This window comes from Enoplosus armatus, chromosome 14 (genome assembly GCF_043641665.1).
Source record: "Enoplosus armatus isolate fEnoArm2 chromosome 14, fEnoArm2.hap1, whole genome shotgun sequence".
Lineage (NCBI taxonomy): Eukaryota > Metazoa > Chordata > Actinopteri > Centrarchiformes > Enoplosidae > Enoplosus > Enoplosus armatus.
Genome location: NC_092193.1, coordinates 23,939,231 through 23,957,424, shown reverse-complemented (window position 1 = coordinate 23,957,424; position 18,194 = coordinate 23,939,231). Strand labels below are relative to the sequence as shown.

Here is an 18,194-nt window from a genome sequence, read left to right as displayed (position 1 = left end):
AACGTCACTTCGGGGCTGATTTGGGTCAAAAGGTCACTTTGGAGCTGATGTGGGTGAAAACGTCAATTCGGAGATGATTTCAGTTACACTTTGTGTTTTCCATCTCACTTGATTGAAAAGGTCACTTTAAAGCTGATGTGGGTCAAAAGGTCACGTCGAAGCTGATTTGGGTGAAAAACATCACTTCAGAGCTGATTTGGGTAAAAACGTGACTTTGGAGCTGATTTGGGTGAAAACGTCACTTCAGAGCTGATTCCAGTCAAAACTTGAGTTTTCCACCTCATGTTAGTGAAATCGTCACTTCGTAGCTGATCTGGGCCAAAAGGTCACTTCGGAACTAGTTTGGGTGAAAACGTCACTTCGGGGCTGATTTGGGTCAAAAGGTCACTTTGGAGCTGATGTGGGTGAAAACGTCAATTCGGAGATGATTTCAGTTACACTTTGTGTTTTCCATCTCACTTGATTGAAAAGGTCACTTTAAAGCTGATGTGGGTCAAAAGGTCACGTCGAAGCTGATTTGGGTGAAAAACATCACTTCAGAGCTGATTTGGGTAAAAACGTGACTTTGGAGCTGATTTGGGTGAAAACGTCACTTCAGAGCTGATTCCAGTCAAAACTTGAGTTTTCCACCTCATGTTAGTGAAATCGTCACTTCGTAGCTGATCTGGGCCAAAAGGTCACTTCGGAACTAGTTTGGGTGAAAACGTCACTTCGGGGCTGATTTGGGTCAAAAGGTCACTTTGGAGCTGATGTGGTGAAAACGTCAATTCGGAGATGATTTCAGTTACACTTTGTGTTTTCCATCTCACTTGATTGAAAAGGTCACTTTAAAGCTGATGTGGGTCAAAAGGTCACGTCGAAGCTGATTTGGGTGAAAAACATCACTTCAGAGCTGATTTGGGTAAAAACGTGACTTTGGAGCTGATTTGGTTGAAAACGTCACTTCAGAGCTGATTCCAGTCAAAACTTGAGTTTTCCACCTCATGTTAGTGAAATCGTCACTTCGTAGCTGATCTGGGCCAAAAGGTCACTTCGGAACTAGTTTTGGGTGAAAACGTCACTTCGGGGCTGATTTGGGTCAAAAGGTCACTTTGGAGCTGATGTGGGTGAAAACGTCAATTCGGAGATGATTTCAGTTACACTTTGTGTTTTCCATCTCACTTGATTGAAAAGGTCACTTTAAAGCTGATGTGGGTCAAAAGGTCACGTCGAAGCTGATTTGGGTGAAAAACATCACTTCAGAGCTGATTTGGGTAAAAACGTGACTTTGGAGCTGATTTGGTTGAAAACGTCACTTCAGAGCTGATTCCAGTCAAAACTTGAGTTTTCCACCTCATGTTAGTGAAATCGTCACTTCGTAGCTGATCTGGGCCAAAAGGTCACTTCGGAACTAGTTTGGGTGAAAACGTCACTTCGGGGCTGATTTGGTTCAAAAGGTCACTTTGGAGCTGATGTGGGTGAAAACGTCAATTCGGAGATGATTTCAGTTACACTTTGTGTTTTCCATCTCACTTGATTGAAAAGGTCACTTTAAAGCTGATGTGGGTCAAAAGGTCACGTCGAAGCTGATTTGGGTGAAAAACATCACTTCAGAGCTGATTTGGGTAAAAACGTGACTTTGGAGCTGATTTGGTTGAAAACGTCACTTCAGAGCTGATTCCAGTCAAAACTTGAGTTTTCCACCTCATGTTAGTGAAATCGTCACTTCGTAGCTGATCTGGGCCAAAAGGTCACTGTGGAGCTGATTTGGGCTAAAACTTGAGTTTTCCACCTCATTTGAGGGAAAACATCACTTCGGAGCTGATTTTGGTGAAAACTTGAGTTTTCCACCTCATTTGAGTGAAAGAGTCACTTTGGGGCTGATTTGGGTGAAAACTTGAGTTTTCCACCTCATTTCAGTCAAAACTACACTTCGGAGCTGATTTGGGTGAAAATTTGAGTTTTCCACGTCATGTTAGTTAAAACGTCACTTCGGAGCTGATGTGGTTCAAAAGGTCACTTCGGAGCTGATTTGGGTCAAAACGTCACTTTGGAGCTGATTTGGGTCAAAACTTGAGATCCTGTCTCAAACAGATGTAGAAAAATGTATCCATACATTTGTCACATCTAGGCTGGATTATTGCAATTCTTTATTATCAGGATGTCCCAATAAGTCCCTGAAGACTCATTGGGACATCCTGAGAAGAAGAATGCTGCGGCACGTGTACTGACAGGAACCAGGAAAAGAGATCATATTTCTCCTGTATTAGCTTCTCTGCACTGGCTCCCTGTAAAATCTAGAATAGAGTTTAAAATCCTTCTCCTGACCTACAAAGCTCTCACTCTTCAGGCACCATCGTATCTTAAAGAGCTCATAGTACCCTACTACCCCACTAGAGAACTGCGCTCCCAGAATGCAGGGTTGTTTGTGGTTCCTAGAGTCTCCAAAAACAGAACAGACCAGGAGCCAGAGCCTTCAGCTATCAAGCTCCTCTCTTGTAGAATCAGCTCCCAGTTTGGGTCCGGGAGGCAGACACACTCTCTACTTTTAAGAGTAGGCTTAAAACTTTGCTTTTTGATGACGCTTAAAGTTAGGGCTGGCTCAGGCCTGCCTGGACCAGCCCCTAGTTATGCTGCTATAGGCTTAGACTGCTGGGGGACTTCCCATGATGCACTGAGCTTTCCTCCTCTCCCTCTCCATCTTTACACATTCATCTCCCTCCAATGCATGTTACTAACTTTATATCTTCCCCGGAGTTTCTTTTGCTTTGTCATCTTGCAGGTTCCTTTGGATCGTGGTCCTGGTATGCCTGGCTGCTGCTGCCATGGGCCTGCTTGACTCTCACCACTACAGTTATTATGTGTAGTCATAGTTCTGTTACTATTAAAGGTGTTATTATTATTATTATTAATCTCAGCTATTATTACAGCTCTAACTACTATTGTCAGTCATATTTCCAGTATTATTATAATCATAGCTGCTATGGCTACAGCTAGTGCTGCCATACATCTCTGCCTGTCTGCTTGCCTGCTTGTCTGTCTGTCTGTGTCTCTACGTCTATCTCTCTCTCTCTGTCTCTTTCTGTCTGTCTATCTGTCTCTCCCCCTCCCTCTTTCTCCCTCCCTCTCTATGTCTCTCCCTCTCTCTCCCTCTCTCTCTCTCTCCAACCCAACCGGTCAAAGCAGATGACCGCCCACCTAGAGTTTGGTTCTGCTCGAGGTTTCTGCCTCTTAAAAGGAAGTTTTACCTTGTCGCCAAAGTGCTTGTTCATGGTGGGAACTGTTGGGTCTCTGTAATAACATTATAAAGAGTCGGTCTAGACCTGCTCTATTTGTAAAGTGTCATGAGATGACTTTTGTTGTGATTTGGCGCTATAGAAATAAAATTGAATTGAAATTGAATTGAATTGAACAGTAGATAGCAGAGCTCATAGTAGTTTCTGAGGACATTTTCCGATATAAATACAACTAATGTTTTTTAGAAATTAGACTGCATTCTGAAACACTGAGTCACAGTGCAGCAGTGCATGTGGTTCAGTGCTGCAGCAGGATCCTGCAGGCATCATCACTATATTCTGTCTGTTGTCATCTCCCTGCAGTTCCCACACGCACACCAGGGGCAGCATGCTGGTTCTGGTGTATCATCAGGGCTTTAAAAATTAGTCCTGGCTACCTGGAAAAAAGGTGACTTGTCAACTCTGAGATCCACCTCGATCATCTGTTGAATGAGTACCTAGGTAAACAGATCACAGATGCAACCGCATTAGACTAATATTTTACTTCCTAAAATACTGTCACATAAAATCAGATACTGACATTTCCTTCTAGAACCACCTTTGTGCTCAGTCAACATTAACTTAGTTTATAGTTTTCATAGTCTACAGACTGTAGTCATTTTGCCTGTCAAGTGACAAAAGAACAGTTTCAGAGTGGATTGTTTTCACACAAAACACTCAATAGCCATGATATCAATCACATAATGTTACACAGGGAACATCTTGTCTTTAAGATATTTATGATTTTCATTTTTCCTTTTTCGCAGGCTCCTCATGAGATGATTCCTCTGAAAAGTTCAGGGGCTGCAAATCCCCCCCCCCCCCCCCCCCCCCATTAAGAACCGAAGATACTTAACTTATCTTGATAAAAGACAGATTTTCATTGATATGTTGCATTGATAGTCTATATCTCACAAAATTATCCAGGGAGGTTAACAATAACTCAAAGGGGACTCACACCACTTATAGTTTTTAGAGTGCTATATAAGTGAAGTCCATTTAAGTCAATGTATGGGTCAGACACAAGCATCCCAGTTGTGCCATGGCCGTCTTTTGAAGATCACATTGTTCCCAATGCTGTTGAAACATCTGTTACAGTGAATTCTATCCTGTACTCATCAAAGTAAAAGCCAGAGAATGAAGCTGAGCTTACTATGAGTAAAAAGAAATACTGTTGTGTTTGTGGTGAGCCACAAAGCAAAATTTCCCACCAAAAACACACAGGCTATACACAGGTTATAGTTAGGGCAGACCTGAGCCTGCCCTAACTATAACCGTTATTAAAAAGCAAAGTTTTAAGCCTCTAGAGACTCTAGGAACCACAAGCAACCCTGCATTCTGGGAGTGCAGTGCTCTAGTGGGGTAATAGGGTATTATGTGCTCTTGTGCTCTATTCTGGATTTTACAGGGAGCCAGTGCAGAGAAGCTACCAGTGGATAAGATTGAATTTGAAGGTTTATACAACAATTAGCACTTGTTTCTGAGTGTTTATTTGTTTTTTTCTGAATGTTAAGACGCATACATTTTCCAAGCAAAGATCACTTTTCATGTCCAAGTATGAGCCGAGCACTACTGTTCGGAAATACAAGAATAAAAGCCTACAGTAGGGCTGGGCAATAAGTCAACATTGTGGTTTGTGGAGATTCAGTGGAATTGTATTGTGATATATTGTGTAATGATTTTACGTTCATGAACAGTTATATTGATTTCAACTATATCACCCAGTTTAGCCCACAGAGATGATCAAATACTGAATATTGCTCTTTTTATATATTTTTTTACTGCTGTACATCATAACAGTCTAGTAATAGTCTTTTTAATAGGGTTGGTACGCCCATACTATGGCTTTTTTTAGTTTTTCTACCAATATGAAATTGTTGTTTTATGTCCAGCTATCCACTAATACCATTTCCCAAATGAAATTCACTTTTATTTATATAGAGCCAAATCACAACAAAAGTCATCTCATGACACTTCTACAAATAGACCAGTCTAGACCGACTCTTTATAATGTTATTACAGAGACCCAACAGTTCCCACCATGAGCAAGCACTCTGGCGAGAGTGGCAAGGAAAAACTTCCTTTTAAGAGGCAGAAACCTCAAGCAGAACCAGACTCTAGGTGGATGGTCATCTGCTTTGACCGGTTAGGTTTGAGAGAGAGAGAGATGGAGAGAGAGGGAGAGACATAGAGAGGGAGGGAGAAACAGAGGGGGGGAGGGACAGATAGACAGACAGAAAGAGACAGAGAGAGAGATAGACGTAGAGACACAGACAGACAGACCAACAGACAGGCAGACAAGCACAGGCAAAGATGTATGGCAGCACTAGCAGTAGAAATAGCAGCTATAATTATAATAATAATGGAAATATGACTGATAATAGTAGTTACATCCGTAATAATAGCTGAGATTAATATTAGCAATAACAGCTTTAATAGTAACAGAACTATGACTAAACATAATAACTATAGTGATGAGAGTCAGGCAGGCCCATTGCGGCAGCACCCAGGCATACCAGGACCACGATCCACAGGAACCTGCGAGACGAGAAAGCACAAATAAACTCAGGGGAAGATATAAAGTTAGTAACATGCATTGGAGGGAGATGAATGTGTAAAGATGGAGAGGGAGAGGAGGAAAGCTCAGTGCATCATGGGAAGTCCCCCAGCAGTCTAGGCCTATAGCAGCATAACTAGGGGCTGGTCCAGGCAGGCCTGAGCCAGCCCTAACTATAAGTGTTATCAAAAAGCAAAGTTTTAAGCTTACTCTTAAAAGTAGAGAGTGTGTCTGCCTCCCGGACCAAAACTGGGAGCCGATTCTCTAGTGGGGTAATAGGGTACTATGAGCTCTTTAAGATTTGATGGTGCCTGACCAGTAAGTGCTTTGTAGGTCAGGAGAAGGATTTTAAACTCTATTCTAGATTTTAAAGGGAACCAGTGCAGCAAAGCTAATACAGGAGAAATATGATCTCTTTTCCTGGTTCCTGTCAGTAAACGTGCCGCAGCATTCTGGATCAGCTGGAGAGTCCTCAGGGACTTATTGGGACAGCCTGATAATAAGGAATTGCAACAATCCAACCTAGACGTGACAAATGCATGGACTAATTTTTCTGCATCTGTTTGAGACAGGATCTCCCTGATTTTTGCAATGTTACGGAGGTGAAAGAAGGCAGTCCTTGAAGTTTGTTTTACGTGGGAGTTACAGGACATGTCCTGATCAAAGACAACTCCGAGATTCCTCACGGTGGCACTGGAGGCCAGGGCAATGCCATCTAGGGTAATAATATCCTTAGATACTGTGTTTCTGAGGTGTTCAGGGCCAAGAACAATAACTTCTGTCTTGTCCGAGTTCAACATCAGATGATTACAGGTCATCCAGGTCTTTATGTCCTTAAGGCATGCTTGGAGCTTGGCTAACTGATGAGGTTCTTCTGGCTTGATCAATACCCAACTATATGGGTATCATCCGCATAGCAATGAAAATGTATGGAGTGTTTTCTAATGATATCTCCTAAAGGAAGTATAAGATGAATAGTATTGGTCCAAGCACAGAACCTTGTGGAACTCCATGACTGACTTTGGCGTACATGGAGGATTCATTGTTAACATGTACAAACTGAGATCAATCTGATAAATACGACTTAAACCAGCTTAGTGCGGTTCCTTTGATGCCAATTAAATGTTCCAATCTCTGTAATAGAAAATGATGGTCAATGGTGTCGAATGCAGCACTAAGGTCTAACAAAACAAGTATAGAGACAAGTCCTTTGTCTGATGCAGTTAGGTAATTTGTAACTTTCACCAGTGCTGTCGCTGTGCTATGATGAGCTCTGAAACCTGATTGAAAGTCCTCAAGCAACTTATTGTCATGTAGAAAATCACACAACTGGTTGGCGACTGCTTTCTCAAGAATCTTGGAGAGAAAGGGAAGGTTAGATATAGGTCTATAGTTGGCTAAAACCTCTGGATTAAGAGTGGGCTTTTTAAGAAGAGGTTTAATTACAGCTACTTTAAAGGACTGTGGTACGTAGCCTGTTAATAAAGACAGATTGATCATGTCTAGTAAAGAAGTGCTGACTAAAGGTAAAACCTCTTTAAGCAGCCAGGTTGGGGTGGGGTCTAAGAGACAAGTTGATGGCTTAGATGAAGAGATGGTTTTCGTAATTTGGTGAAGGTCAATAGGAGAAAAGCAATCTAAATATTTATCAGGTTTTACAGCTGTTCCAGATTTCTGTGTTTGAAGGTAAGGTACCACCTGAAGACAGGAGGTGATCAATTATGTCTCTAATAGTTAGAATTTTATCATTAAAGAAGCTCATGAAGTCATTACTTCTGAGGGTTATAGGAATACATGGCTCAATAGAGCTGTGACTCTCTGTTAGCCTGGCTACAGTGCTGAAGAGAAACCTGGGGTTGTTCTTATTCTCTTCTAATAATGATGAGTAATAGGCTGCTCTGGCTTTACATAGGGCCTTCCTATAAGTTCTAAGACTATCTTGCCAAATTAAACGTGATTCCTCCAGTTTGGTGGAGCACCATTTCCTTTCAAGTTTCTGCTCTGTTTGCTTTAATTTGCAGGTTTGGATGTTATACCATGGAGCTGACTTTCTTTGTTTTATTATCTTCTTTTTAAGAGGGGCAATAGAGTTGAGTGTCAGTCGCATTGAGCCTGCAGCACTGTCAACAAGATCGTCCATTTGGGAGGGACATAGTAGTCCTCAGTTACATGGCATTGAATTAAATGCAGATGGAATCACTTCCTTAAATTTAGCTACAGCACTATCAGATAGATATCTGGTGTAGACTTTTTTGCCTAATGGCGTGTAGTCCAGTAATAGGAATTCAAAAGTTATTAAATAATGGTCCGATAACAAACGATTCTGTGGAAAGACTATTAGATGTTCAATTTCAAGTCCATATGTCAGAACCAGGTGGAGGGTGTGATTAAAACAGTGAGTGGGTTTCTGTACCCTCTGACAGAAGCCGATCGAATCCAATAAAGAGATAAATGCAGTACCAAGGCTATCCTTATCAACATCCACATGAATATTAAAATCACCGACGATAATGACTTTGTCTGTTTTAAGGACTAAACCTGATAAAAACTCTGAGCATTCAGATAAGAATTCAGAGTATGGACCTGGAGCGCGATAGACTATAACGAATTCAATGTTTTCCAGGTTGGGAGTGAAAGACTCAGAACAAGGCTTTCGAATGAGTTATAATCCAGTTTAGGTCTAGAGTTCATCAACAGGCTTGAGTCAAAAATGGCTGCAGCTCGATCTCCTCGGCCGGTGCCTCGAGGGATGTGAGTATTAGTATGACTGGGCGGAGTGGATTCATTCAGGCTGATATATTCTTCATGACACAGCCAGGTTTCGGTCAGGCACAGTAGATCAATATGATTATCTGATATTAGCTCGTTTACTAATACAGCTTTAGATGACAGAGATCTGATGTTTAACAGTCCACACTTAATTTTCCTATTGTTTTGGCCTATAGCAGTGGTGGTCTTAATTTTTAAGTTTTTATTAATGACTCCTCTCGCAGAGAAGCGTGTAGGGCTGCGACTCTGCCTCCTGGTCTGGACTCTGGGTTGTCACGGTTTTGGTTCACTAATAAAGTCAGTCAGATTTCTAGATATGAGAGCCACTCCATCCAAAGTGGGATGAATGCCGTCTCTCCTCATCAGACCAGGCCTCCTCCAGAAAGTCCGCCAATTATCTACGAAGCCCATATCGTTTGCTGGACACCACCTCGACAGCCAGCGGTTGAATGATGACATGCGGCTAAACATATTATCCCTGGTCAAACTGGGGAGGCAAACGTACACACCAATTCCACGTTAATTTTTGTGACCCCCAATTGGCGTCATTACTGCCGACGTGAATAACAATCTTACTGTATTTACGCTTATCCTTAGCCAGCAGTTTTAAATTTAATTCAATGTTTACATTTTGGTCAATTCTGTATTGTGTGTGTGTGCTTTTGGTGTTACTTTTTTGGTGATGTACACATTCATTGTGATTGTTCTGATATGAAGCAAATTGCATGCACGAGTAATACATTTGAATAACATACTATATGGTACCCTGTAAATATTATGATAGCACATTTACAGGTTCCATATTTAGTGATGCTTGTTTTTCATTGTCTTTTTTTATGTAACATACCTGTGTATCTTATATACAAGCATATCAAAATTTGTGTATGGTATTTAACAAAAATATTTTTTTAATATTTACTTTATCAATATGTGTGGTATGTTCTCTGACATTGTTATCTTAATCTGTTACATTAAGCATTTTGAGTTGCCCTGGTGCATGAAATGTGCCACATACATAAACTTTCCATTGCCTTATTATGACTCATCTGAATACAGTGTTTGAAATACAACTGAATTAAAATAATTATAGACCTGGAAACCCTGCAGTCCGTAAACTGGATAGTAAAAAGGGAATCACTGCCCACCTTTTTGTCAGAGCAGCCCTTAGGACATTAAATAGCACTCTCTGGCATTCCAAGCCCAAAATATAACCTAACACCTGGGCAGACCTTGGTAGATAATCAGATTTAGACAGATGTTGGCCTTTATGTTTTGAAAGCATGTGTTCATTTTGTTAATTTGAATTGACAATATGATTATTACATTACCAATAGTGCTTCTTAGAAGTGGCCTAAGTACAATCAACAATTAAAACTTCTTTTTATAGCCTACTTGAATCAGAATCAGAATCAGAATCAGAAACTGTTTATTGCCAAGTAACATACATTACAAGGAATTTGCTGTGGTCTGAAGGTGCTATTGTTTTGATAACAAATAAGTAGAATATAAAAGCTAAAATAAGAATAAGAATAAAAATAAAAATAAAAAAAATATAAGATAAGATAAATAACAACAGTGCAGTGACCAGAATAAAGTAAAGTGTCCAGATAAAGTGTCCAGTAGGGGGTGGGTGCGTTAATGTAACGCAGTGGGGACAGGGGTGATGTACGTTAATATAACGTATAGCTTGTGTTTGTGTTCTGGGGGGGGGTCAGTGAGAGTTTGTCAGGTTGACTGCAGAGGGGAAGAAACTGTTTTTGTGGCGGGAGGTTTTGGTCCTGATGGACCGCAGCCTCCTGCCAGAGGGGAGGGGGTCGAACAGATGGTGTCTGGGGTGGGAGGGGTCAGCAGCGATCTTCCCTGCTCTCCTCAGGGTCCTGGAGGAGTACAGGTCCTGAAGAGATGGAAGGTTGCAGCCGATCACCCTCTCTGCAGAGCGGATGATACGCTGCAGTCTGCGTCTGTCCTTGGTGGAGGCAGCAGCGTACCAGACGGTGATGGAGGAGGTGAGGATGGACTCTATGATGGCAGTGTAGAAGTGAACCAGCATTTTTTGTGGCAGGTTAAACTTCCTCAGCTGCCTCAGGAAGTACATCCTCTGTTGGGCTTTCTTGATGACGGAGCTGATGTTCAGCTCCCACCGGAGGTCCTGGCTGATGATGGAGCCCAGGAAACGGAAGGACTCCACAGTGTCCACTGCAGAGTCACACAGGGTGATGGGGGCGGGTGGGGCTGCGCTCTTCCTGAAGTCAACAACCATCTCCACTGTCTTTGAAGCGTTAAGCTCCAGGTTGTTGCTGTTGCACCAGGTCACCAGATGGTCAATCTCCCACCTGTAGGCAGACTCATCCTCTCCAGAGATGAGTCCGATGAGGGTGGTGTCGTCCGCGAACTTCAGGAGCTTGACAGACTGGTGACTGGAGGTGCAGCTGTTGGTGTAGAGGGAGAAGAGTAGAGGAGAAAGAACGCAGCCTTGAGGGGAGCCGGTGCTGATCGTCCGCGAGTCAGAGACGTGTTTCCCCAGCTTCACGTGCTGCTTCCTGTCAGACAGGAAATCTGTGATCCACCTGCAGGTGGGGTCAGGCACGTTGAGCTGGGAGAGCTTGTCCTGAAGAAGAGCCGGGACGATCGTGTTGAAGGCAGAGCTGAAGTCCACAAACAGGATCCTGGCATAGGATCCTGCGGAGTCCAGGTGCTGGAGGATGAAGTGTAGAGCCAGGTTGACGGCGTCGTCTACAGACCTGTTGGCTCTGTAGGCGAACTGCAGGGGGTCCAGCAGAGAGTCTGTGATGGATTTGAGGTGGGACAAAACCAGGCGTTCAAATGATTTCATGACCACAGAGGTCAGGGCGACGGGTCTGTAGTCATTTAATCCAGTGGGCCCTGTTTTTTGGGGGACGGGGATGATGGTGGAGGCCTTGAAGCAGGCTGGCACGTGGCATGTCTCCAGTGAGGTGTTGAAGATGTCCGTGAACACCGGAGACAGCTGATCGGCGCAGCGCTTCAGGCAGGATGGGGAGATGGAGTCTGGTCCAGCAGCTTTACGCGGGTTTTGTCTCTTGAAGAGCCTGTTCACATCTCTTTCAAGGACAGACAGAGGTGTTGATGCTGGAGGAGTGGGGGGCGCTGTGGGGGGCAGCTGTGGTGGTAGGAGGTGTGAGAGTTCAGCCCCAGGTGTGATGAGGGGGTTGGGGCTGTTGGGCTGGAGCTGGTGGGTGATGGTGTGGGGGATGGTGTTAGGACTGTCCCATTGTCTTTCAAAGCGACAGTAGAAGTCGTTGAGGCTGTTGGCGAGGCGTCGGTCGTTAGCAGAGTTGGGGGCTCTTGGCTTGTAGTTGGTGATCTGCCTGAGCCCCCTCCACACAGAAGCAGAGTCGTTGGAGGAGAACTGGTCTTGTAGTCTCTCTGAGTACAGTCGTTTAGCTTCCCTCACCGCCTTGCTAAACTTGTACTTGGCTTCCTTAAACTCTGCTCTGTTGCCACTCTTAAACGCCTCTTCCTTTTCCAACCTCAGCTGTCGCAGTCTTGCTGTGAACCAGGGTTTGTCGTTGTTATAACTCACCCTGGTCCGAGTTGGTACGCAGCAGTCCTCACAGAAGCTGATATATGAAGTCACAGCCTCTGTGTACTCATCCAGACTGTTGGTAGCAGTCCTGAAAACATCCCAGTCAGTACAGTCCAAACACGCCTTCAGGTCCTCTGCAGCTTCACTGGTCCACTTCTTCGAAGTTCTCACAACAGGCTTAGAAAGTTTTAATTTCTGCCTGTATGTGGGAATCAGGTGGACCATGTCGTGGTCAGAGTGTCCCAGTGCAGCGCGGGTGACGGCGTGAAAAGCGTTACTGACTGTGGTGTAACAGTGATCCAGAGTGTTCCCCTCCCTGGTGGGGCATTTAATAAACTGTTTGTATTTTGGGAGTTCATGTCTGAGATTACCTTTGTTAAAGTCACCGAGGACAATAACTAAGGAGTCCGGGTTGGTCTGCTCCGTTTCCAGTATCTGGTCGGCGAGTGCGCGCTGTGCGTCCTGCACGTTGGCCTCCGGTGGAATGTAAACACCGACCAGAATGAATGAAGCGAACTCACGGGGGGAGTAGTAAGGTTTACAGTTTATGAAAAAGGTTTCCAGGGAAGGAGAGCAATGCCGTCGGATCACTGTCACGTCGTTACACCAGAGGCCAGAGGGAGAACATGGCCAGGTTTTATGCGCATACTCAACCCAGATGAGATGTTTGCTCCATGTGGCCGGGTTCTGGGAGACAAGACAGCGCAATCTGGTTTTCAGCTCCTAGCTGAGACGTTTACATCACCAATAACTACAAATACTTACCAGAACTACCAATGAGAGTCTTCAGGACAGTAAAGGACAACATACACTGGGCTTGAATGACAGCTCAGCGCATACTGCAATTGGTGTGATCATGTTAACTAAATGTCCCCACAAGCCTGCCGGTACAGGAAGGAAATAAATAGTTTAATTTGACTCCCCCACAATTTACCCAGCTAAACAGAGGACTACATCTTATTCCTACTAAAGGCAGTAAGAAAAATATAATTGAACAAGGCAGATGCGACATTCAACAGTATCACAGACGGCTGAGATTAGCAGCACATTATCAGTACAAAGAATAATCAGAACCACCGCCATTCACTCCCAAATCAAGCTGGACTCCTGTTAACGGCAAACTGCCAACTGAGATCAAGGCCCTCATCGACACTGACATCAAGTATTTTGAGACAAAGTTTCAGATTTGTCATGTGAAGCCTAACCTCAGCACAGAAGAGGCTAGAACCTTGACAGAGCTCAGCAATAACAAACAAGTCATCATCAAACCAGCAGATAAGGGCAGTGCCGTTGTTGTAATGGATTAGCATTGGATTATCCTCTTTCAATCATGCACCCCAGCTACATCAAGAATTAAAAAACTAAGCATGCCATTTCATTCACCATGGATATTGACAGTTTGTATACTAATACTGCCATTCAGGAAGACATACAATCCATTAAAACACGTTCTATGAACACCCTGATAAAAAAAAAGACCAGATGAAGAATTAATACAGTTATTGGGCATCTAGGAATGACTCTGAGTACAATGGAGAATTTCTCTGCTTTCACCTGGAGCGGAGGGAGCAGAAAGCCTCCTGCATGGCCATACTCAAAAAAGGATTTTGACCAATTTCTCTATCACTCTGAATAATCACAATGTATCTATCAAACTCTCTTTATCAGTAGCTTGTCCCTTTTTTTGATACTACCACATATAAAGGTGAAAACAGAACGCTAAGAGGCTATCAAAGCTAGATATCAAAGTATTCTTTAAGGAAACAGGCACTCCACAAAACCACTCATCATCCTAGACACATATGATAGAATATGTAGTCATCAGGAGGATTTCAAATAGGCTACCAGGACGCTATTTTAAGCTTTGACCACTAGAGGGTAGTCTAGGTCTTTACTTAGGAGGTCTTTTAAAACATTCCAACGAACTAAGCCTAACTAAACCATATTGCCCTCTGTTACTACGCATTCTCCATCTGCTGTGAAGCTGGTAAGAGTGATGAAAAAATAATTTCAAAATGTTATAGGAAGAACTGAGATCTTAAAGTATCACAGAATCATTGCAGCTTTCAGAAAAAATAGAAACAAGATCACTTGGTCAAGGCCAAAGTCAAACCATTGTTGACCCCAAAGTCCAAACGTCATGGGGAATTTTTCAAGCACCACAGTAAATACAAAAACAAAGGATTACAGTGTGTGGGCGAAACAGGCAATAACATGTTAGTAAGATTCACACAACATAGACGCAGTATTTTAACCCTAGTCCCAGTAGTAAAACACTTATTATTACATGGATGGCATTCTCTTCAAGCCACTGTACTACAAATCAATCCAAGATTGAATATAAGCGAAAAAGAGCTGAAAGAATTTGGATTTTCAAGTTTGTCCAGCCGCTCTCTATTTTTGACACGAAAGCTAATAATTGAGCCATGACATTGAATGAGTTACATAGACACATTCGCCACATGTGTGGCCATCACAAACCAATAAGTTCTACAAACAAACATTTGTAGAACCAAGTGTTCAGTGTTGGTAAATTGTTAAAGTCATACAGAGGAAGCATATGAGAGAGGGAGACTGCTGTGTGCTGCATGCATGTTTGTAAGAGCCAAAATATCTATTTAGCCTGCATTGTTGTTTCTTATTTGTTTAGGCTGCACACATTCTTTTGGTTACTGTCACATGACGTGATGTCAACAGAAAATATCAGTCTTTTCATTTAATGAACAATATAAAACACAACTGGATTTCAGTATGGATTCTTGTCAACGCGTCACAGTTAAAAGCCTACTTAGCCCTTTAGCAGTATTTTTTCATTGATAGTACTCGCTACACTGTTGATTTGGTTTTATGCATAAGGCTATATGTATAAACGAAGCTCTAAATGTCCTGGTAACACTTTGGAACTGTGGATGGTAGATTCCATGCTGTATTAAATGATCAGTCCAGTTCAGTTCAGATCTTTATTGCCACAAGAGGAAATTACTTTTGCAGCAAGGCAACATAAAAACATCAAAAAACAGTGTCTCTTAGTGTGTACTAAGACACACTTTGTCTCTGAGGACATTAGAAGTGATGTATGGGGGCAGGGGGTTCTGTGAAATAGCACCACACCCGTGTGGAGTGTGGGTCTTAAAAATAGTCAGGTGCCAATATTTTATATTGAAACAGTTATTCCTTGCTGTAATCATTCCTCCTGTTCATACTGGACATGAAAAGGTGCCTTCCTAAAATGCTTCCAATGTCAGTTATGGGAACAAAATTCATAGTCCTCATTATCTGTGAAAATACATTCCAAATTTGTGGCTTCAGCAGACTATCTTCCAAAGTCAAAGTCTGTTGAATATAAAATTCCCTCCTTTTGTTTCCCCAGACAGTGTCTGTGTGCAGAGCTGCTGTGGAAGAATATCAAAACAAGGTGGGAATTTTGTACTAAAAAGACAAACTTTGGGAGATTTGATTGACTCCAACTGCTGAAGACTCATATTAGCGTCACACAAATATAAATCTTAGGCAAGAAACATTTCCCTTCTCTCCTAAAATAAAATATACAAATAAAAGTACACCATCCCCAATGACAGACCAACTCAAAGTGGACATAATACAGAAGCATAACTCCTCATAACTCATAACTTATGGCTGAATCCATAAAAAATTGACAAGCTGATAGTGTGTCAAGGTTCTGTTTGTTTGATGTTTGTTAGCCTTTTAATTGTGATAACTCAGTTAATGCAGCTTTAATCCCTTGACTTGGCAAAAATAATTTCTTACAAAATGGAATATTGAACCTAATCAGTGTGGTTGACAGGTGAAATTATCAGCGGAGCTGAGTTCATGCCACCATGATGAAGCCCAGGACTGAAGAAGGGGCAAAGTTTCCCAGTGAAGCAGCAGTCAGTGAAGGAGTAGAGATGAACTGCCGCATCGATGTCATAAAAGGAGACGAGACCCTCCTCGTAACTCACAAACACTCCCACTCTCTGAGGTCTCGAGTTTAGACTGAGGCTGACAACAGGACTGGCTAGAGTTAGGTACTCATTTCCATTCCTCAAACCCACAGCCCAGTAGCCATTCACAGGACTTAGTGGGATAATCCCCTTCCTGTTGACTGACCCTTTGACCACTCCCAGAGTCCAGTCAGTCTTCCCTGTAACCTGAACCTCATAGTAAAATCTTCCAGAAGAGAAACACTGCTGTGCTAAGACAGTGGCATAAAGAGAAAATCTCTTAGCATTGTCTGGCAGGTCCCTCCTCACCTCACCACAACGGACTTGTTTCCCATCATCAGACAGGACAAGCCAGGGATTAGCTGTATCGGCTTCAAGAACCACATCCACTGCATAATGCTGGACCCTCTTCAGCAATGCCTCATGAAGCACCTGCTTCTTCTCTCTGCTAAGCATCTCCTCCAGCTCAGTCACAGCTTTCATCACTGTCCCCTCATATGACGGCGGACGGAAGATGACCTCTGTCCAGTTCATGGTGCTTAAGGCAGTGTTCATGGACTTGAAGTTCTGGAGGAGGTGAAGATGGTCTTGAGTGCGTAAGAGCTGCTGCACCTCAGCAGTTCTCTTCATCAGTACTGAGATTTCCTGTTCCAGTTCTTTGATCAAGCCGTTGGTCTGTTCCTCTGTCATGTTCTGCCTCTCTTCAATCCTCTCAATGAGCTTGTTCAGGCCTCTCTCTGCTGTCTGCATCAGAATGGTGAAGATCCTAACACCATTTGCTATCTCTCTCTCTGCATCTTCCTTACTGTGCATTTTTAAGCGTTTGATTTGCTGTATTTTCAACTGTCTCTCCTGGATCATCTGCTGGATTTCAGCCTCTGCCTGCTCCAGCTCTACCTTCTTTTCTTCATATTCATCTTTCAGAGAGGTAATGTTGTGTGCCACGTGTTCTGAAACAGTGCAGTACGAGCACACACATGTCTGGTCAGTCTTACAGAACAGCTCCAGCGTTTTTTTGTGCTTTGTACACATCCTAGCCTCCATGTTCTCAACAGGATCAGTCAGCCAATGTCTTTTCAGGGAGTCAGCAGTCATATGAGGATCCAGGTGAACACTGCAGTAGGAGGCAAAACACGTCAAGCACGACTTTACAGCCTTCAGTTTGGTTCCAGTGCAGACGTCACAGGGGACTTCTCCTGGTTTGGCAACTTGTATCTCTGAGTCTCCACTGCCTTTCTTTCCAGCTGACTGTCTGAACTCAGCAGCCATCTCAGATATGAAAGTGTTAACAGGCAGCTCAGGTCGTGTTTTAAAAAGTTTTTTACACATGGGACACTGAACACTGTTAACATTCCAGTGCTGTGTGATGCAGTTTTTGCAGAAGTTGTGTCCACATGGTATAGTGACTGGATCAGTAAAAACATCGAGACAGATGCAGCACAGAAACTGCTCTTCAGACAGCAGACAGCTGGTAGCTGACATGGTGATACACTGAGAACAAAAGTGAAAGTGAAAATTAAATTACTACACATCTTCTACACATTACACAATTCTTCTATAATCACTACAACATATAAATTAGAATATTGGTATACCTGTTGAGTTAGAGTCAATCATGTGAATGTTATATATATACACAGTATATGCTATATATCAGTTAATGTGTGTGCTCATGGTGGTTGTTTAAACTATAATTCACTGTACCTGTATAAGTTGAAGAAATGTTGGAGGGGAAAAGCGCCTGATGATACTGATGAAGTTTTATTAATCCTCAGACACCGAGACTCAAGTTGGCTGCAGCTCAGCAGTTGTTCTGACCTACTTTGAGTCATAAACAAGGAAATGACTCAATGAATCACTCCCCCTCTTTCCAATGCTGCTCCACCTCCTTCCAGTTAACTGTTTGTGTGAGTCATTGAAAGTACCTGTTTTGTTGTGTCTTCCTAACGAACACGTTCTGTTTGGCACATTACTTGGACCTTGACAGGACAGTGCCTTCCAACAGCAAGGCAGAGATATAAATGGGAAGAATTACAGTTTTTCAGATATTCCAAGGTATTGTTTGAAACAAAAGGCACAGTTTTGGCAACAAGGAAATATGTGTT

The 18,194-nt window shown here is 42.8% G+C and overlaps 1 protein-coding gene across 1 annotated transcript; it reads right to left on the bottom strand.

Annotated features, from left to right (window-relative positions):
- Positions 1-15,091: 15,091 nt before the first annotated feature.
- LOC139295998 (E3 ubiquitin-protein ligase TRIM39-like) lies at positions 15,092-17,886 on the bottom strand. The gene is made up of 2 exons (XM_070918240.1): positions 17,794-17,886; positions 15,092-17,580 (listed from the first exon to the last, which is right to left on the bottom strand). Exon 2 carries the CDS (start codon positions 17,569-17,571, stop codon positions 15,931-15,933), a length of 1,641 nt encoding a protein of 546 aa, XP_070774341.1. The 5' UTR covers positions 17,572-17,580; positions 17,794-17,886; the 3' UTR covers positions 15,092-15,930.
- Between the last annotated feature and the right edge of the window lie 308 nt (positions 17,887-18,194).